Source organism: Salvelinus alpinus, chromosome 29, assembly GCF_045679555.1.
Source record: "Salvelinus alpinus chromosome 29, SLU_Salpinus.1, whole genome shotgun sequence".
NCBI lineage: Eukaryota > Metazoa > Chordata > Actinopteri > Salmoniformes > Salmonidae > Salvelinus > Salvelinus alpinus.
This window is the reverse complement of record NC_092114.1, coordinates 44019651-44041880: the sequence shown is the minus strand read 5'-3', so window position 1 is coordinate 44041880 and position 22230 is coordinate 44019651. Positions and strand designations below refer to the sequence as shown.

At 44.0% G+C, this 22230-nt stretch overlaps 1 protein-coding gene across 3 annotated transcripts in view; it reads left to right on the top strand.

Moving 5' to 3' along the window:
* LOC139558804 (RNA-binding motif, single-stranded-interacting protein 3-like) overlaps nucleotides 1-22230 on the top strand; it is a 351557-nt gene that overhangs the window by 296258 nt on the left and 33069 nt on the right. For all 3 annotated transcript variants that reach the window (XM_071374246.1, XM_071374247.1, XM_071374248.1), the window contains 4 exons: nucleotides 3276-3382; nucleotides 13051-13094; nucleotides 18775-18871; nucleotides 21178-21228. In XM_071374246.1, the coding sequence (XP_071230347.1) occupies nucleotides 3276-3382; nucleotides 13051-13094; nucleotides 18775-18871; nucleotides 21178-21228 (299 nt within the window). The remainder of the gene's footprint in view (nucleotides 1-3275; nucleotides 3383-13050; nucleotides 13095-18774; nucleotides 18872-21177; nucleotides 21229-22230) is intronic.

The following is a 22230-nucleotide window of genomic DNA, read 5'->3' as shown; positions in this document are numbered from 1 at the left end:
TTGGCTCAAACGCATTAAGAAGGAAAGAAATTCCACAAATTAACTTTAACAAGGCACACCTGTTAATTGAAATGCATCCCAGGTGACCACCTCATGAAGCTGGTTGAGACAATGCCATCAGTGTGCAAAGCTGTCATCAAGGCAAAGGGTGGCTACTTTGAAGAATCTCAAATATAATATATATTTTGATTTGTTTAACACTTTTTTGGTTACTACATGATTCCATATGTGTTATTTCATAGTTTTGATGTCTTCACTATTATTCTACAATGTAGAAAATAATTAAAAATAAAGAAAAACCTTTGAATGAGTAGGTGTGTCAACTTTTGACTGGTACTGTAAATACTTTTTGTAAATACTTTTTGGCTTGACTGGTACTGTACCCTTTTTGGCTTCATGGGTGGAATGTAATTAATGTTTTTCATAATTAATAACGTTACGAACATCCGGTGCTTCTATGTCAAACAGTTTTGTTATATTTCGGTCTTCTGTGATGTGTAATATTGGGATGCAAACTCAAAATTGAATACATTTCCACTCTATATTTGACGTGGTACAGGTGTCTTCTTTTTGTTAAGCCCATAACCATGTGTGTGAGGTGAATGCTTTTGTTTCAAAGTAGATTTGTTTAAGACCACCAAGAATCTCTCTGTGTGACCCTGCTTTAGCCCACGGCATTAAAAGGTTAAGGAGTAGGAAACCAGGGTGTCTGATGTAAACGAAGCAGAGTAGCATTGGTGTGACAATGTGCCGGCCTCCAAGCTAGTGAGGTCATTTCTAATCCAGCCGCTTGACTCCAGGTGAAATGTTTCCTCCATTGCTGCTCATGCTGTTTGCAGTGCTGGCACCCTAGTGTGTGTGTGTGTGTGTGTGAGGGAGAGAGGGGGGCTTGTGTTTCTCAAATCTGTTGACCCGTTGCTATGGCGACGCACATAAAGAACAATTAAGAGTTCTTGTAGAGTACCGTGTTAGCGTCAATTGTTGACTTGGACCAACATTTATTTTCCTCTTGCCTCCATTCTTTTTGTCATTATGTAGTGCTAAATTGGTAGATGCAGGATATTTGGGGGGTCTCAGAATTGCACACATTGACTGAGGTGGCGGCCAATTTAAGCGTTGTAGCCATAAGCCAGTAAAGCCACAATATGGTCAACGTACTGTAGGTCTTTATGCACTCTTCTGTTTCATTTTCCGCATAGGGAAGACCAGGAGGGGCTGAAGATTTTGGCCTTGATTTTTCAACAAATTGGCCGTTGTGCTGTGGGATCTGGAGGGATCTGGAGACCTGCTCATGGGACGTCAGCGTTGCTGCATATCGGATCCACTAAATTAGCCAGACCGCTAATTACCTCCCTGAGAGGACAGTCCGAGAGAGTTTTCAGAAGCTTTTTTCTTGTTTTTCTTGTCTCAAGAGTTTGTTCCCTGAATCCCCTGTTCATTTGCATCTTTTCCTCCCTCATCCGCTTTTCACTCGCTTCATGTAATAGGCAAACAAATAATACCTCTGTGTGTTAGTCTGCTGCATCATCACTTGACCTAGGTTACAGTGAGGGAGGACCATTGTAATGGCACAAAGGGAACCTTCCACTGGAAGGTTACTGTCATGTTCCTCTGTTGCGTAGGGTGTTCATATTAGGACAGCCACCGTCTCGTCAGTAATTGGGTCAGTCTCAACTGAGACCGTCCTGATATGGACACCGTAGTTGCTCTCGTTCACAGGGTGTTGTTGGCCTTGTCCTCAGTGTACTGAATTGCCTCCCGTGTACAGGGACTTATTGTTGAGTCCCAAACATCTGGGGAATTGAGATTAAAGCATCAATGAAACTCCTGTCTATGTCAAATTCGGGAGTGGAAGCTGAAAGGTCGCTTCCTCCCTGTCCAGCATCTCACGCCACAGACGACACCTGCGTCGGTGTCGTCAGAGCGCCTCTAATGCGAACACGATGACAGGTCGCCCGTCCACGCGGCTCGGCAGCTGCAGGTGCAGGAAACAGCGTTTGAACAAGGCTGGCTCACGTCGGCCCGCAGCGCAGCCCTTGCGATTGATCCTTCAGCTAGCTTACTCTACTTCTCTCTCCCTCCCTCTCCCTCTCATCTCTACAGTTCCCTTCTACACAGAGGTACCGATCTCGCTGACACGCACAAAAAAACTAAAAGGGGGAGGGACACACTGAAGACCCCCCCGATCCCCGGCCAAAAGAGCCACCCGTTTCTCACGAGTAACCGCTCAATAAGGGCTTTTTTCTTCTGTTTTTCTTTCTTCCCCTCCTTCCATTCCAGCCCTCAGTGGCTCTGTCTTTCCTCAGAAGGTGTTTTATCATCGTCTGAAGGGCACCTGCTTTAGGAGTAGTGTGAGAATATGGCCTTTAGAGAGTTGTTCAAAGAACTGCGTATCACACAGAAAACAACTTGTTACAGCAATTACATCTTGGCGCTCCTGCGATTATCTAGATAAGGGACTATATGGAGGAGTTGAGATCCCATGAACCGTCAATTGATAAACTGCAATTAGCTAATCTCAGTCATTTCCTCCTCTTGTGTGTGCGTATAGTCCGTTGATATTTTGTGGCTACTTCCTGGGCGAATGTATTGGATCTGATATTAAATAACAAAGGCGATGAATGGCTATGTTACCCCATGTGATATTTCTCCCTAAGTGACTGACAATGTTTCTGTCCATTCGCATTTCCTGACTGTAGCAGCTAGCGCGAGCACATGGATAGACTGCCTCCTGTGGTCACTCAGAGAACAACTCGTCCTGACATTCTCACCCAAACACTTTTATGTTTGTAGCCCGATGAGAAACCTTGCTGGTTGCAGAGTGGGAAAAAATTATAAAGATGAAAAGTCGAGCAGAAAAGCTGTTCTATAAAAATAGGGGAATTGTATAGGAGGGAACGGGAATGCCTTACAGAAATTAGCTTTGGCTGACAGAGCGCCGAAACATTACCGTCTCTAAGCAATTTACGAGAGCGATTACTCTGATTATTATTTCAACAATACCCAGCTATGCTCTTTCAAGGGCTGCCAGTGGGGCTGAGGCTGGGAGAATGAATGGCCTTGCCAAGACTGAGCGTCTGGGAGTTTCACAAGACACTCCACGGGAGGGAGGGAGGGAGGGAGGGAGGGAGGGAGGGAGGGAGGGGGCAGAAAAGAGAACGGGAGACACACTTCAAAGGGGCTCGGGTTCTTCATAAGGGTCACTGTTTTAGTCCTCCTGACGTTAATTTCTGTTTTTACTAACCCCTTCCCTCTCTCTCGCTATCTCTCTGCAGCCCCCAACGAGCCTTTGCTGTGCAAATTCGCAGACGGAGGGCAGAAGAAACGCCAGAGCCAGAGCAAGTACCCACAGAACGGGCGGCCGTGGCACAGGGAAGGCGAGGTAAGCCGCTGACTCATTACAGCTGCCATTTTGGTTCTATAGGTACAGCCATCCGGCAGTTACCGTTAACCCTGCATTACATACCACCTAGTCATGGCACTGGAATGACGTTTGGTTCAAAGGCAGGCATTTAACCACTGAGGTAATGGAAGTCTTAATAAGGGGTAATTTAGGTCCATGTAAAACACGACAGTCTGTCTCCCATGTTTAAGGTTGGCGCTGGCAGTGAAAAAAGGCTGGGAAAAGGTTGAAAAATGCACTTTAAGTATTGATTCAAACCTTCAGAATAAGAGTTGAAATATAAATTGCATTTCAAGGTTGTATGAGTGCCCTCCCAAGGCTGCCAAACATACAGGTGGTCCACCCATGTTTCATAGTAGTTCGGGCCTATAAATTGGATAACTAACATATTCAGCAGAAGCAACCTACAACGGGAAGGGCAGTCTTAGGGGTTTTTCATGCGGGTCTATGCACTACGGAGAATATGAACTTGCAGGGGGCTGACAGTTGTGCTGAAGCTGCAAGGTAGAAAGGAAAGAACACGATATAGGCTCTCTGTGGAGATGGGCCTGACTCTGTGTCTTTCAGGAGACATAACACACCCTCCAGTTTGTCTGCTTTGCTGGTTGTGTGCGTCATGGTTGTGTGTAATATACTGTGTGTGTGTGAGAGTGTGCTTGTCCGTCACAGACTCGGCAGACCAAACGCCGAGCCCAGTGAGGCCTGTTTACCCTAACACCATGTTGCTACAGAGCCTCACACACTGACAGGGTTAGCTGGCTACACTTGACGCGAGGCGAGAGGGGTGTGTGTGTGTAGCATCTGGAAAGAGGAGAGAAGAAAGGAGAAAAGAGAGGCAGCATCGCCAGAATAGACGGAATACACAAAAACACTTTGGCTCTCTCTCATCTCTCCTCCCCTCCCCACACAGCGTGCTGATGAAATCTGCTGCCCTCCTTAGATTAAAAGGCTCGCCTCTCGCCCCAACTACGTCTCGCGCGCAGATTAACGACACGGTTCGTGTTTTTATCTCCGTAAAAAGGCCCTCCCGTGGCCTCAGGCTCAACAGCTAGGAAGAGTCTTGCATCTCTCCTCCCTCGTCTCTCTCCCTCCCTCCCCTCCCTCACTCCTTGCTTCCCATTACTCTGGTTAAGGACATGAGTGAGTGGCTGGTGGAGGCTTAAGTGCTGGTGTTGTTGGGGCCTTTTGCGGGTTCGTTCGCGTGTGTGCGCGCTTGTGAGATCGAGAGTGCACACACGTGTACAGTATGTTCTGTATGTGTGTGTGTGTGCGCGCACGTTTGTTCGTAACTATGTGTGTGTGTCAACGAGGCCCCCCCCCCCACAGTCATTGATCAGCAGCACAGACAGCGCTGGGAGGTCGGTTGCATATGTGAGTCTATTAAATCAGACCCTCTCCAATCCTTCACCAGGGGCCTCCCGTTCTGTGGCCAGATGAAGAGGGCCCGCCCGGAGCACGCCATTTGCTACGTTCTCCATTGAACCCCTCTTGAAGTCAGCCAAACTCCCAGAACACACCAGGGGTCTAGTAGAGCACCCGTAGAGCAGCAAGCAACCACATTGTAGCGTGATTAGTCAGTAGTTGAAAAGGAGTCAGAAGTCAAATGGAGGTTTTGGAAGAAGTGACACGTTTCTTCTAAGTGACTATGAGGCATGCAAACACTCTCTCAAACATGCGTTACATCTAACGAACGATGGGCGCTTGCACACACATGCAAAACACACACGCAAAGTCACGTGGGTTCAAGCACACGTACTCTGTCTGAGTCACGCATGCTCACACGGACACGGGCGCACACAACATACACTCATACGCACACACCATAAATCATTAAATCGTTAACACACACACACACACATACACACAGTCTCACAACGTCACACTAGCTCAAGTGCTTTCTCTTTGGGGAAAGTGTTAATGGCAAAACGACCCGGTTCTCCCCTGTGTGAAAGGAAGCCTGACTGATGTTTTTGAGAGAGAGGGTGTGTGTGTGTGTCTGCGTGTGCGTGTATGTGTGTATTTGTGTCTGTGTGACCTACAGCCGGATACCAAGTACAGTACAGGTGTCCTTCCAGCTGCCAGAGGGGCCGACTTTCTCTCCCTCACGTACTGTCACTTTCTCTCCCTCACATGCTCCAACTTCCTCTCCAAGACCCATACTGTCACTTTCTCTCCCTCACATGCTCCAACTTCCTCTCCAAGACCCATACTGTCACTTTCTCTCCCTCACATACTGTCACTTTCTTTCCCTCACATACTGTCACGTTCTCTCCCTCACATGCTCCAACTTCCTCTCCCTCACATACTGTCACTTTCTCTCCCTCACATGCTCCAACTTCCTCTCCAAGATGCATACTGTCACTTTCTCTCCCTCACATACTGTCTCTTTCTCTCCCTCACCTACTCTCTTTCTCACATACTCTCAACTTTCTCTCGTACATGTATTTCTCTTTCCCACACGTACTCAGACACGTATTCTTTCTCACATCCACTTTTTTTTCCTCTCTCTCCTCTTCATCTCACGTTCTTTTTCTTACACACACATTCCCTTTCTCTCTCTCTCTCTCTCTCTCTCTCTCTCTCTCCTCTCTCCTCTCTCCTCTCTCCTCTCTCTCTCTCTCTCTCTCTCTCTCTCTCTCTCTCTCTCTCTCTCTCTCTCTCTCTCTCTCTCTCTCTCTCTCTCTCTCTCTCTCTCTCTCTCTCTCTCTCTCTCTCTCTCTCTCTCTCTCTCTCGGACACGCCAACAGCATGCGTAATCAGTCATGGCGATGCAGCCGACCCTTATGGGGGATTGTCTGTGTGAGCCAGGCAGCCATGGTGTGGAATTCATTAACACATGGAAGTAAGGGCACCACGCCTGGGACTTATCAGCCTCACCAGACAGCTGGCCATGTCTGGGATGGCCATTATCACGTACAGTGCCTTCAGAAAGTATTCATGCCCCTTGAACTTAATCCACATTTTGTTGTGTGTTACAGCCTGAATTCAGAATGTATTAAATTTATGTTTTTTTCTCTCACCCATTTACACACGATATCCTGTAATGACAAAGTGAAAACATGTTTTTAGAAAGTTGTGCAAATGTATTGAAAATTAAATACAGCAATATCTCATTTACGTAAGGTATCACACCCCTAAGTCATTACATGTTAGAACCACCTTTTGGCAGCGATTACAGCTGTGGGTCTTTCTGGGTAAGTTTCTAAGATCTTTGCACACCTGGATTGTACAACATTTTCACATTATTCTTTATAAAATTCTTCAAGCTCTGTCATGTTGGTTGTGGATCATTGCTAGACAGCCATTTTCAAATCTTGCCATAGATTCTCAAGCAGATTTAAGTCAAAACTGTAACTAGGCCACTCAGGAACATTCAATGTCGTCTTGGTAAGCAGCTCAAGTGTATATTTGGCCTTGTCTTTTAGGTTGTCCTGCTGAAAGGTGAATTTGTCTCCTAGTGTCTGATGGAAAGCAGACTAAACCAGGTTTTCCTCTAGGATTTTGCCTGTCCTTAGCTCTGTTTCGTTTATTTTTATCCTTAAAAAAAACCTCCCTAGTCCTTGCCCTTCACAAGCATATCCATAACATCCACCACTACGCTTGAAAATATGAAGCGTTATAGTCAGGGATGTGTTGGATTTGCCCCAAACATAACGCTTTGTATTCAGGACATAAAGTTAATTTCTTCTTATTTTTTACCCATCTACCAATAGGTGACCTTCCTGTTTTTTTGTGGTTGAATCTGTGTTTGAAATTCACTGCTCTACTGAGGGACCTTACAATTATCTGTATGTGTGAGGTACAGAGAAGGTAGTAGTAGGTAGTGATTCAAAAATCATATTACACGCTATTATTGCCCACAGAGTGAGTCCGTGCAACTTCTTATGTGATTTGTTAAGTACATATTTTTTTCTCCTGAAACTTTTTTAGGCTTGCCATAACAAAATTAACAAAATTATTTATAAGAATATAATTCCAATTTGACATTATGTTGTATTGTGTGTAGCCCAGTGACACAAAGTCTCTGTTTTAAATTCAGGCTGTAACACAACAAAATGTGGAAAAAGTCAAGGGGTGTGAATACTTTCTGAATGCTCCTGTATAGACACACAAATCTAAACACATACACAGATGCAAACACATACACAGATGCAAACACATAGACTTGGGCGTGCAGACCGATGCAGACACATACACACTCAGACATGAACATATAGACGCAGGCACCCGGTGAAACATGCCATGCATACATACCGTGATGCACATGCAGATGCATACACTCAGACTAGGGTTGAATGCCGGGAACCCGCTTACCAAGATTTACTGGGATTTACCACCCAAAACCACTCCCTTTTCCCGGGATAAAAAAAGTGCCAGAATCCGTTAAATTACAATAAAAGATGCATATGAACAGCATGGCGTGAAATGGAACTGTTAAATGATATGCAATGTCTAAATCTGGCTTCTCTGCATGATGATTTATCAACGCTCAGGGTGGGGACAGACAGCCCATCTCAGTATGGAATCGCATGTTCTCTCCCTGCTTTATCACGGTTTGAACAATGTGTGTAATTCCAGTCCATATAATACAGTATAATACAACACTGTGCGGTAATACAGTTTACACTCAAAAAGATCACCCTACTAGTGCTAGTTTCATTTATTTACCCAGTAGAGCATATAACTAGCTACATCTATGGGCTTTTATGTTTTTCTGCCGTGTTTAATGTGCAGTAGTAGCCTATCATTTACTGTATGTATTAGATAATGGCACAATCATTTGGGCTTTTTTGGGCTTGTGCTCATTAAATGTCTTTAATGTAGGGCTCACCAGGCTCAGGTAGCATCAGGCTTACATTTTTTTATCAAAGCTCTAATCAAATCCAGACATAAGCCTATTTATACGCTTTATAATGCTCTGAATGACACTTCCTGTTTTGGCGGGAAATACCGGGTTACCCGGGAGAAAAATTATTTATTCTCAGGATGGAACATTTGTAAAATATTCAACCCGACCAGTACACAGACTTCCTGTCAGTGGAACATACAGGCACATATACTGAACAAAAATATAAACACAACATGTAAAGTGTTGGTCCCATGTTTCATGAGCTGAAATAAAAGCTTATTTCTCTCAAATGTTTTGCACAAATTTGTTTACAACCCTGTTACTGAGCATTTCTCCTTTGCCAATATAATCTATCCACTTGTCAGGTGTGGCATATCAAGAAGCTCATTAAACAGCATGATCATTACACAGGTGCACATTGTGCTGGGGACAATGAAAGGCCACTCTAAAATGTGCAGTTCTGTCACAATGCCACAGATGTCTCAAGTTTTCAGGGAGCGTGCAATTGGCATGCTGACTGCAGGAATGTCCAACCGAGCTGTTGCCAGATCATTTAATGTGAATTTCTCTACCATAAGCCGCCTCCAACATCGTTTTAGAGAATTTGGCAGTACGTCCAACCGGCCTCACAACCACAGACCATGTGTAACCACACCAGCCCAGGACCTCAACATCTGGCTTCTTCGCCTGTGGGATCATCTGCGACCAGGCACACGGATAGCTGATGAAACTGAGGAGTATTTCTTTCTGTAATAAAGCCCTTTTGTGGGGAAATACTCATTCTGATTGGCTGGGCCTGGCTCCCCAGTGGGTGGGCTTATGCACTCCCAAGCCCACCCATGACTGCGCCCCTGACCAATCATGTGAAGTCCATAGATTAGGGCCTAATGAATTTATTTAAATTGAATGATTTTCTATTATGAACTTTAACTCAGTAAAATCGTTGAAATTGTTGCATGTTGCGTTTACATTTTTGTTCAGCGTATGTATACTGTATACACAATGCATTTGGAAAGTATTCAGACCCCTTTACCTTTTCCACATTTTGTAACGTTACAGCCTTATTCTAAAATTAATTAAATAATTGTATTTCCTCATTAATCTACACACAATACCCCATAATGACAAAGCGAAAACGGGTTTTTAGAAATTTTAGCAAATGTATTAAAAATAAAAACAGATATCTTATTTACATAATTATTCAGACCTTTTGCTATGAGACTCGAAATGCATCCTTTTTCCATTTATCATCCTTGAGTTGTTCTACAACTTGATTGGAGTCCACCTGTGGTAAATTCAATTGGTTGGACATCATTATATAAACAGGCACACACCTGTTTATATAATGTCCCACAGAAACCAAGCCATGAGGTCGAGAAGGGGCTTGGTCAGTGAGGTGACCAAGAACCCGATGGTCACTCTGACAGAGCTCCAGAGTTCCTCTGTGAAGATGGAAGAACCTTCCAGAAGGACAACCATCTCTGCAGCACTCCACCAATCTGGCCAGACAGAAGCCACTCTTCAGTAAAAGGCACATGACAGCCCACTTGAAGTTTGCCAAAAAGCGCCTAAAGACTCTCAGACAATGAGAAACAAGATCCTCTGGTCTGATGAAACCAAGATTGAACTCTTTGGCCTGAATGCCAAGCGTCACGTCTACAGGAAATCTTGCACCATCCCTACAGTGAAGCATGGTGGTGGCAGCATCATGCTGTGGGGATGTTTTTCTGCGGCAGGGACTGGGAGACTAGTCAGGATCAAGGGAAAGATGAACGGAACAAAGTACAGAGAGATCCTTGAATAAAACCTGCTCCTGAGCACTCAGGACCCCAGACTAGGGTGAAGGTTCACCTTCCAACAGGACAACGACCCTAAGCAAACAGCCACGACAATGTCGGAGTGGCTTCGGGACAAGTCTCTGAATGTCTTTTGAGTGGTCCAGCCAAAGTCCGGACTTGAACCCGATCTAACATCTCTGGAGAGACCTGAAAATAGCTGTGCAGTGACGCTCCCCATTCAATCTAACAGAGCTTGAGAGGATCTGCAGAAAAGAATGGGAGGAACTGGGAAGAATGGTAGGAACTCCTCAAATACAGGTGTGCCAAGCTTGTAGCGTCATACCCAAGAAGACTCGAGGCTGTAATCTACAATGTAGAAAATAGTAAAAATAAAGAAAAACCCTGGAATTAGTAGGTGTGTAGGTGTGTCCAAATTTTTGACTGGTACTGTAAATACAGTTGAAGTCGGAAGTTTACATACACTTAGGTTGGAGTCATTAAAACTAGTTTTTCAACCACTCCACAAATGTATTGTTAACAAACTATAGTTTTGGCAACTTTGAGCATGACACAAGTAATTTTTCCAACAATTGTTTACAGACAGATTATTTCACTTATAATTCACTGTATCACAATTCCTGTAGGTCAGAAGTTTACATGCACTAAGTTGACTGTGCCTTTAAACAGCTTGGAAAATTCCAGAAAATTATGTCATGGCTTTAGAAGCTTCTGTTAGGCTAATTGACATAATTTGAGTCAATTGGACTGGTTGCATCACTGCTTGGTACGGCAATTGCCTGACCTCGAGGCACTACAGAGGGTAGTGTGTACAGCCCAGTACATCACTGGGGCTAAGGTGCCTGCCATCCAGGACCTCTACACCAGGCGGTGTCATATACTCCATATACTCATATATTGTCATATACTCCAGCCACCCTAGTCATAGACTGTTCTCTCTACTACCGCATGGCAAGCGGTACCGGAGTGCCAAGTCTAGGACAAAAAGGCTTCTCAACAGTTTTTACCCCCAAGCCATAAGACTCCTGAATAGGTAATCAAATGGCTACCCAGACTATTTGCCCCCCCAACCCCTCTTTTACGCTGCTGCTACACTCTGTTTATCATATATGCATAGTCACTTTAACTATACATTCATGTACATACCGACCAACCAGTGCTCCCGCACATTGGCTAACCGAGCTGTCTGCATTGTGTCCCGCCACCCGCCACCCCCTCTTTTACGCTACTGCTACTCTCTCTTCATCATATATACATAGTCACTTTAACCATATCTACATGTACATACTACCTCAATCAGCCTGACTAACCGGTGTCTGTATGTAGCCTCGCTACTTTTATAGCCTCGCTACTGTATATAGCCTGTCTTTTTACTGTTGTTTTATTTCTTTACTTACCTATTGTTCACCTAATGCAAGCCAAAGAACACCATCCCAACCGTGAAGCACGGGGGTGGCAGCATCATGTTGTGGGGGTGCTTTGCTGCAGGAGGGACTGGTGCTCTTCACAAACTAGATGGCATCATGAGGAGGGAAAGTATGTCGATATATTGAAGCAACATCTCAAGACATCAGTCAGGTGTCAAAGCTTGGTCGCAAATGGGTCTTCCAAATTGACAATGACCCAAAGCATACTTCCAAAGTTGTGGCAAATGGCTTAATTAAGTACAACACAGTCAAGGTATTGGAATGGCCATCACAAAGCCTTGACCTCAATCCTATAGAACATTTGTGGGCAGAACTGAATAAGCGTGTGCGAGCAAGGAGGCCTACAAACCTGACTCAGTTACACCAGCTCTGTCATGAAGAACGGGCCAAAATTCACCCAACTTATTGTGGGAAGCTTGTGGAAGGCTACCTGAAATGTTTGACCCAAGTTGAACAATTTAAAGGCAATGCTACCTAGTACTAATTGAGTGTATGTAGACTTTTGACCCACTGGGAATGTGATGAAAGAAATAAAAGCTGAAATAAATAATTCTCTCTACTATTATTCTGACATTTCACAGTCTTAAAATGAAGTCCTAACTGACCTAAGACAGGGAATGTTTACTAAATGTCAGGAATTGTGAAAAACTGAGTTTAAATGTATTTGGCTAAGGTGTATGTAAACTTCCGACTTCAACTGTGTATATGTGCATATGCATACTATCAAATGCAGACCCCCCCCCCCCCCCCCACTCAACACTCAAACATCTCTCAAATTCAAACACTCATACTCACACTCAAACACACTCACATGAATGACCACACACAGGCCTACTGTATATTATGCTAATGGCAGTGGCCGTGTCACTAAGGGCTTATGCATCCTGTGTAGTATTCATTGGATCTCTTTAACCCCCTCACTCACATGGGTGAAGTCCATGTACACTGATCCCCCCCTAGTTCCTGAGGGTCATTCCTGCCTTTTAGCTCACACAACCCTCCTGAAGGAACGAGGGAGTAAGAGGTATGGAGAGAGTGAGGAAGAGAGAGAGAGGGGGAGAATGAGAGAGAGAGAGAGAGAGAGAGAGAGAGAGGGACGGAGAGAGAGAGGGGGACGGGGAGAGAGCTGGAAAGCGCGCTGAAGAAATCTGCTGTCGTCAGCAGGTTCCCGTTAAAAGAAATGGGATTAGGCCTCTGGGAGAGAGGCTTCAGGAATGCAGGTGACAGGTTGCAGGCAGAGAGGGAGAGAAAAGAGAGAGATGGGAACAAAACGAGAGAGGGTGAGAAAGAGGAAGAGATACAAGGGCCTCGCACACTTTCATGCATACACTCACCGTCATTCCTCTCTCTCTCTCTCTCTCTCTCTCTCTCTCTCTCTCTGTGTCTCTCTCTCTCTGTGTCTCTCTCTCTCTGTGTCTCTGAAAGGCGTGCGTCGATCATTGTCCCACATGCATAAAGTGTATTGAAATCCCTTTTGTTTCCGATCTCTTAATCGGATCTCTTAATCATTATGCTGACTTGAATTTGAAATTCAATGATTAACCTGTGATATGTCTCGTCTCTCTTGTGTTGCAGACTGGTATGCAGTTAACATATGATCCTGCTGCTATGCAGAATGGGTAAGAGTCCATCTACTTAAAGAATCTGTAAGAGATGTAGTGGTGATAGGTCTCAGGTGTTTGTCCGTGCGTGCATGTATGCTTTCATGCCTGGTTGCCTGCGTGTGTTCCCGTCCCTTTGTCTGTGACTCTGATTGTGTGTGTATGCGTGCCTTCCGTGTCGGTGTACTAAGGGGTGCCATGGAAATGAATGGCCTAGCAAAGTGTTCTATTTTTCGCTGTGTGCTGTAACAGGAAGGGGAGGAGAGCCTTGAGTTCCGTCCTATCTCAATGTGGCCTCAGTCTGTGACAGGAAGCTTCTCACTCACTCCCTGCTTCCTGAAGCGCTTAATCTCAATGACTCTGGAATAAGACTGGATGAATGAATAGCATCTCATTAAATACAGCACTGGCCATTTTGGAACCGTAACAGTTAGCTGTAATTATGAGGCCCGACATCAACGTTTAAGTTAGAGGAAAAAATGAGAATAGCACAGTGACCATTTAGTAGATATACAATAGTGGTGTATAGATACAGTATATGGACAATATACTGTATGATAGCAGTATGTTGAGATTACTTCAAGACTTGTAGTCAGTGACAATAGATCTATGTCAGTGGTCACCAACCTTTTCTGAGTCAAGATCACTTTCCGAGTCAAAATGCAAGCCGAGATCTACCGCTCAGATTCTTTTTGTGACATGACTTAAATAACTTAAGTCTATGCAACATTAACCAATTAAAAACAGTTCTGAAGCTATGAGGTTTGTGCAGTAGGCTATAGGCCCAATACATTATCACTGCATATTGCCCTGCCAATGTTGGTCTATGATCACACTGGTAATAGATCATGTGTTGTGTTACTTGTGAGGCACAGCTGAGTGAGCACAATCATTTGCTTATTTTTTCTTACTGGACTGGTGGCCTGCATCTGATGGTCAGTCTGAGGGGAGGGAGGGATCAGCGTTGAGGCTGCCTCTCACCCGACTCACCCTCCCTTCGCTCTCCCTCGCTCCGCTGAGAAATGGGGACGCAGTCTTCCAGCTGATGGCAAAACTCAAGTCACACTGCATTATTTCTGCCTCATGCACCAATTCATGTTGTTACGCCTATGGCCAGAGAAAGTGAAATATTCCTAGATATTAAAAAAGACACAAGCCACTAATAATAACCAAAAGTATGTGAACACCCGCTCGTTGAACATCACATTCCAAAATCATGGGCATTAATATGTAGTTGATCCCCCTTTTCTGCTATAACAGCCACATCTGGGAAGGCTTTCCACTAGATTTTGGAACATTGCGGAACATTGCTGCGGGGACATGCTTCCATTCAGCCACGAGCATTAGTGAGGTCGGGCACTGATGTTGGGCGATTAGGCCTGGCTCGCAGTCGGCGTTCCAATTCATCCCAAAGGTGTTCGATGGGGTTGAGGTCATGGCTCTATGTAGGCCAGTCAAGTTTTTCCACACCGATCTCAACAAAACATTTCTGTATGGACCTCGCTTTGTGCACGGGGGCATTGTCATGCTGAAACAGGAAAGGGCCTTCCCCAAACTGTTGCCACAAAGTTGGATGCACACAATCGTCTAGAATGTCATTGTATGCTGTAGCGTTACTATTTCCCTTCACTGGAACTAAGGGGCATAGCCAGAAACCATGAAAAACTGCCCCAGACCATTATTCCTCCTCCACCAAACTTTACGGTGGGCACTATGCATTGGGGCAGGTAGCGTTCTCCGGGCATCCGCCAAACCCAGATTCGTCTGTCGTACTGCCAGATGGTGAAGCGTGATTCATCACTCCAGAGACCACTTTTCCACTGCTCCAAAGTCCAATGGCGGCGAGCTCGTACATGGAAACCCATTTCATGAAGCTCCAGACAAACAGTTATTGTGCTGACGTTGCTTCCAGAGGCAGTTTGGAACTTGGTAGTGAGTGTTGCAACCGAGGACAGATTATTTTTTACGCGCTACCTGCTTCAGCACTCTGCAGTCCCGTTCTGTGAGCTTTTGTGGCCTACCACTTTGCGGTTGAGCAGTTGTTGCTCCTAGACCTTTCCACTTCACAATAACAGCACTTACAGTTGACCGGGGCAGCCCTAGCAGGGCAGAAATTTGACGACCTGACTTGTTGGATAGGTGGAATCCTATGACGGTGTCACCTATATAATGTTTGTCTATGGAGATTGAATGGCGGTGTGCTCAATTTTATGCACCTGTCAGCAAAGGGTGTGGCTGAAGCAGGCAAATCCACTCATTTTAAGGGGTGTCCACATGCTTTTGTATATATATGTGTATATAAAACACAGGAAAAGTGTTTGTCTACACTGGACCTTTAAAGCCTGTATTTCCTTGGCATTTTCAGACAAATATTAACAGCTGGAGAAACAACACACCAACACGTATCGTGAGGTCATGTTTTTTTATTTCACCTGTAGTTCAAGTCATTGTTAGTAATTTTAATCCATGATTTCAACGCATAAAATAAAATGAATTGAGCAATAGTGTAGAAGATAGCAATACAGAATCTACTGTAAGGCTTTTCAATTTTATAATTACAGTACCAGTCAAAAATTTGGACACAGCTACTCATTCCAGGGTTTTTCTTTCTTTTTTCTTTTTTTCTACATTGTAGAATAATAGTGACGACATCCAAATTCTGAAATAACACACATGGAATCATGTAGTAACCAAAAAAGTGTTAAACAAATCAAAATGTATATTATATTTGAGATTCTTCAAATTAGCCCCCCTTTGCCTTGATGACAGCTTTGCATACTATTAGCATTCTCTCAACCAGCTTTATGAGGTAGTCACCTGGAGTGTATTTCAATTAACAGGTGTGCCTTGTTAAAAGTTAATTTGTGGAATTTCTTTCCTTCTTAATGTGTTTGAGCCAATCAGTTGTGTTGTGACAAGGTAGGGGTGGTATACAGAAGTTAGCCCTATTTGGTAAAATAAAAATTATGGCAAGAACAGCTCAAATAAGCAAAGAGAAGCAGTTTTATTTTATTTTAAGACATGGTCAGTCAATACGGAAAATTTCAAGAACTTTGAAAGTCGCAAAAACCATCAAGCGCTATGATGAAACTGGCAGTCATGAGGACCGCCACAGGAAAGGAAGACCCAGAGTTACCTCTGCTGCAGAGGATAAGTTCATTAGAGTTAATTGCACCTCAGATTGCAGCCCAAATAAATGCTTCACAGAGTTCAAGTAACAGATACATCTCAACATCAACTGTTCCGATAGGACTGCGTGAATTTGATTTTTACATTTACATTTAGGCCTTCATAGTTGAATTGCTGCAAAGATACCACTACTAAAGTACACCATTAAGAAGAAGAGACTTGCTTGGGCCAAGAAACACAAGCAGTGGACATTAGACCAGTGGAAATCTGTCCTTTTTTGGTTCCAAACGCTGTGTCTTTGTGAGACGCAGTGTAGGTGAACGGATGATCTCCGCATGTGTAGTTCCCACCATGAAGCATGGAGGAGGAGGTGTGGGGGTGCTTTGCTGGTGACACCGTCTGTGATTTATTTCGAATTCAAGGGACACTTAACCAGCATGGCAACCACAGCATTCTGCAGCAATACGCCATCCCATCTGGTTTGCGCTTATTTTTATACATTTTTTTATTCTCCTTTATTTAACCAGGTAGGCAAGTTGAGAACAAGTTCTCATTTACAATTGCGACCTGGCCAAGATAAAGCAAAGCAGTTCAACACATACAACAACACAGAGTTACACATGGAGTAAAACAAACATACAGTCAATAATACAGTAGAAAAATAAGTCTATATACAATGTGAGCAAATAAGAGATAAGGTAGGTAAAGGCAAAAAAAAGGCCATGGTGGCGAAGTAAATACAATATAGCAAGTAAAACACTGGAATCGTAGATTTGCAGTGGAAGAATGTGCAAAGTAGAGATAGAAATAATGGGGTGCAAAGGAGCTAAATAAATAAATAAATACAGTAGGGGGGAGGTAGTTGTTTGGGCTAAATTATAGATGGGCTATGTACAGGTGCAGTAATCTGTGAGCTGCTCTGACAGCTGGTGCTTAAAGCTAGTGAGGGAGATAAGTGTTTCCAGTTTCAGAGATTTTTGTAGTTCGTTCCAATCATTTGCAGCAGAGAACTTAGTGGGACTATCATTTGTTTTTCAACCCAACAATGACCCAAAACACACCTCCAGGCTGTGTAAGGGCTATTTGACCAAGAAGGAGAGTGATGGTGCTGCATCAGATGACCTGGCCTCCACAATCACCCGACCTCAACCCAATTGAGATGATTTGGGATTAGTTGGACTACAGATTGAAGGAAAAGCAGCCAACCATATGTGGGAATTCCTTCAAGTCTGTTGAAAAGCATTCCTCATGAAGCTGGTTGAGAGAATGCCAAGAGTGTGCAAAGCTTTCATCAAGGCAAAGGGTGGCTACTTTGAAGAACCTAAAATCTAAAATATATATTTATTTGTGTAACACTTTTATGGTTATTACCTGATTCCATATGTGTTTTTTCATAGTTTTGATGTCTTCACTATTATTCTACAATGTAGAAAATAGTCAAACTAAAGAAAAACCCTTGAATGAGTAGGTGTGTCCAAACTTTTGACTGGTACTGTATATGTAGCCTTTGTACAAAGCCCAAACATGATAGTTGTATCATAATATATCATTGTAATATATGCCATTTAGCAAACGTTTCTTTCCAAAGTGACTTACGTTTTACATACCCCCCCATATTCTGGCGTTGCAAGCACCATGCTCTACCAACAGAGGACCATTGAGAGTGGTATAACATTGCACTTAACCAGCGAGGGGATAAAAATGACACCCAGGGATGTTAAAGTAGCCCGCCGTGATAAAGTAGCCCGCCAGCTCTTTCCCCAAGAGCCAAACTCAACACTTTGGAATAGCCTTCTTTAAATGCATTGAGTTTTCCCAAACACTGTGGATTGAAGTCACCCATCAGCCTAAGCCAGCCAACATGGTACAGCCTTATTGCTCGAGGCTGGTGGGGGCGACAACACAGACAGACATTTTTTTATGCGACGACAAAGCTCAATTTTGATCTGATAAAACCAGACTTTTCAATCGAGAAGCCATAAGACGCTTCATGAAACTTTTATGCGCCCCACGAAACACAATATATTGCGTTGTGTTTGATTTGAGCTGGCAAAAGGGATGAAACAAGACAATGAAGAGCTATACCCACATGTAGGAAGCTCTGTCTGTACGGCCTCAAAGACTGACTGCGAGGATCTGTGCATAGACGACTACGTGGGCGTGTTTATTGGTGTGCATGGATCAATGGACATAAAAGGTATTTTAGTAGAGGGATTGTTCCTGTTGTATGGTTCATTCCAGTCCTTATGTGGAGATAGACTGGCTCGAGGAATATGTGTGGAGAAGATTTCATATGGTTCAATTAGAGGTTAGTACATAAAAAGCCTAAGGCATGAAACACACCAAAATGTCTTCACATACTGGTGTCTATAAATGAATGTTAATTCCAATCAGCTTTTGGAAACAGTAGTTCCCTAACCAAACATTTGAATTAAACCTTAATATGCACGTAATAACCACGATCATCCTGATATTTCAATGCAAACAGTTGTATTGCATGGAGACCTATAATGTCATCCAGTACCAGGGTCTGCCCTTTCACCCTTCTCTGTTTCCTCTCTCCTCTCAGGTTCTACACCTCGCCTTACAGTATCGCCACCAACCGCATGATCGCACAGACGTCCATCACGCCCTTCATCGCTGCTTCCCCCGTCTCCACATATCAGGTGAGTGATGTACTGGACTCTACCCAGAGGGGAGATAGCCGCAGGGCGGCTGGGGACTGGCTGGGAGACGGGCAAGCTGTGGGGCTGGAAAACAGCAAGAGGCTCTCAGAGATTCGGAACTTTGAAGCTTTCCTCATTGGTTTGCCAACGATGCTGGATGAGAACACAACAGACGGAAAGTCTCAACAGAAAATGAGCAGGAAATAGACTGAGGGGGAAAAAAAAGAGAAAAGCAACGCCCGTTAGGAATTAGAGTGTTGGGAAAAACAAACAGTTTCTCCCTCGCTGTCCTGACCCTGTTGTGCTTTTCAAGCTTTTTCAAGCTGTCATACCTTTCATAGTAATTTTACATCCTTTTCCTGCTAACTGAATTCCACACTTTGTATCCCAGTTGATCCCTGGAACCATGTGAAACGGAGCGTTTCCATTTCTAAACACGCACAATTTCAAGCACCTCCAGATGTTTGACTGCAACAAGCAGAAGGGAAGAGACACTGTTCAGCCTCGCTGTTTATCATTGAGGCTGATTAGAATGCAGAGAGAGGGAGAGAGAGATGGACCGAGAGAGTGAGAGAGCAAGAAAGAGAGAGCGATAGGGAGAGAGAGAGAGATAAAGACGGAGAAGGAAAGAGAGAGGGAAGGGGGTTGGTTGGTGAAGGTTGGCTTGTCCGCCTTTCAGAAACGTCTGATTAAAACTCAGGTCCAGTGCTGGGGTGAGAAGTGGGCTGGGGCGCGGCGCTAATCCGCGTTCCGAAGGCTTCCCAAATTGATTTATCAAAAACAATGGCCTGGCTTTTGAGGAATATTAATCCTCACAGTTTCAATATTGGCCACCACCACTTCCTGTAATATTGCCCTTCAGCAAGGCAGCGCCAGGCAAGGTGAGTCCTCCATCTTCTGTCAAGTACAAAGAGTAGAGCAGGCAGGAAGCAAAGCATACGGTATGAGACAAAGGAATCACTAGTGGCCAAAATGGAGAAAAATGATATGATTTCAGGTCTTTGTGGTAGAAAATATGAAACATTTTGCACCTTTTTTTTTTTATTGGCTACTATTACATATAATCTGCTCAGATGCAGATAATGTATTGTTTATTGAATTGTGTGTTTTACAATTGTATTTATTTCCTGGAAATAACAAAACGATGGCTAATTCGCCAAATGCCCATTTGTAAACAGTTTTTCTTTGGACTGTCTTTCTTTGGACTGTGTAAGCTGGGAAAACATCCTGATTGCTTTGTCACGTGACAGTGGACAATCCATCCACTTCCTGGTCTAGCCATGCGGTCTGCCCTGCTGTGTTCTGGCTGCCTTAATATCAAACGCAAGCTCAGGGCAGCGTCAGCCAGAGGTAGACAGACATCCTCAGACTAGACCACTGGACAACATAGTCAGTCACACAATGTACCAGCTTCTTGTTAAGTCATCGCTGCTGCTACTAATGAATCCATGATAATAATTTGTTTTTTAAAAAACACTCAATCTCAGTCAAAACATTTCTAAGCACACGCAGTTTGAATCTTGTTGATGTCACATGGAAATATTCTAAAGATGGACGATTAGGGAACAAAGCTTTGTCTCGTCTCTTTTTTCTTCCTGTTGTCTCGAGAACAAACACCGTGAGGAAGAAACAAACAATCATGGCTCTGTGCTATACAATAAAAACCCCTCACTTGTTTAGGCAAGCCCCAAATCATGGGCTTTAACGAGCTCAGAGGATTGGCGTTCTTATGGAAGATTAGCATCTGTTTGTCTTTGTTGAGTCCAATCATTTCCCCTAGGATCAATGGGCAGACGTGTGTGTGTCTCTGACTAGCTGTCTAATACTCCTCTCCAGCAAATCTAAATGGCCCATTTATTCAACTGTGGCTTCTCTCACTGTTGACAGCATGGACTTCTATTGAACTGAATGGCCCACAATGTCCAATAGAGCAGTAGGTCTTTTTCTGTTTCAGGGTTAGTTTGTAGGTTCTTGTCCCTCGATATTCGGATTGCCACTGTCGACCCAAGCTGGGTTGAGCCATCTTGGCCTGTGGCGTGACACGCTGTGCCTAATTCTGCAAATTCAGGGCCTGTCTGTTTTCAACTGGCCACGGCTTGTTAGCGTCATCTTACCTCAACACGCCCACACTTCCCAGGCACGGAAGTAACAGTGGGAAAGGACAGGGCACAAGCATGCACTGGCATGCAGAGAAGTAGCGTGACAATGGAAAACCAGTTATTGCACACTGTTGATTGTAAGGGAAAAGAGGTGGCACGGGTAACCTTAAGTCAAAAATGATGTTTCATTTGATGTCTCCCTCATAGGTCCAGAGTACGTCATGGATGCCTCATCAACAATACGTTATGCAACCTACAGTAAGTGCATTACCATTCGCTATGTCAATGTGATTTACTGTATGTGCTCTAGCAGTCCCACGTGGACCTTTGACCTTTGACCTTTTGGGGTTAGAGGTCGACAGGAAGATGCCTGATGTCTACCTTCACTTGCGATAAATTCACCAGAGTTAAGAGAGCTTTGGACAGAATGTTATGAATCTTTCAGAATGTTGCAACCTCCAAGGCACTTTCTATATATCTAGAGCTAATATCTTGCACCATTGGAATTGGTCAAGTAGATGCTCCGTCTTCAAACTCCTATGGCAAGTCCACTTTCAGAGCTCACCCACAGACTCAAGCACTGAACCGAATTGTATCGCTGATAGCTAAATGATTCCTCCGCTACTGTCTTGAATCATCGGGAAACACTGTATGAAAGTTGGTCGTTCCATTGTGATAACCACGTGGATGTCCATTCGCTCTTTCTTAGGTGTACAAACATGTGTTTCTGGTTGGGAACAGAGTTTATGGGTCTTGGTGGACTGTAGTGTGACTCAGCAGAATTTAACTAGCAAAGCAGAACACCAGCTAGCCTGCTCAATCCATCTCGGCAACATACCAGGCCACCAGCATTCAATTCTGCAATAGTACTGCAATACTACTTATATCAGTCAGCGTTTCATGTTATATTAACCCTACTTTACTAATAGGTCCCATGTGGCTCAGTTGCAACGCCAGTGTTGTGGGTTTCGATTCCCACGAGGGACCAGTATAGAAATGTGTGTACTCATTACTGTAAGTCGCTCTGGTTAAGAGCATCTGCTAAATTCCGGAAAAAAAATATTTAATAATATATGCCATTTAGCAGACCCTTTTATCCAAAGTGACTTACAGTCACGTGTGCGTACATGTTACATGCGGGTGGTCCTGGGAATCAAGCCAACTATTCTGCCTTTGCAGAAGACGCCACGCTCTACCAACTGAGCTACAGAGGACCAGCGTTTTTCATGTCATATTAACCGTAAATATTTATCATCCGCA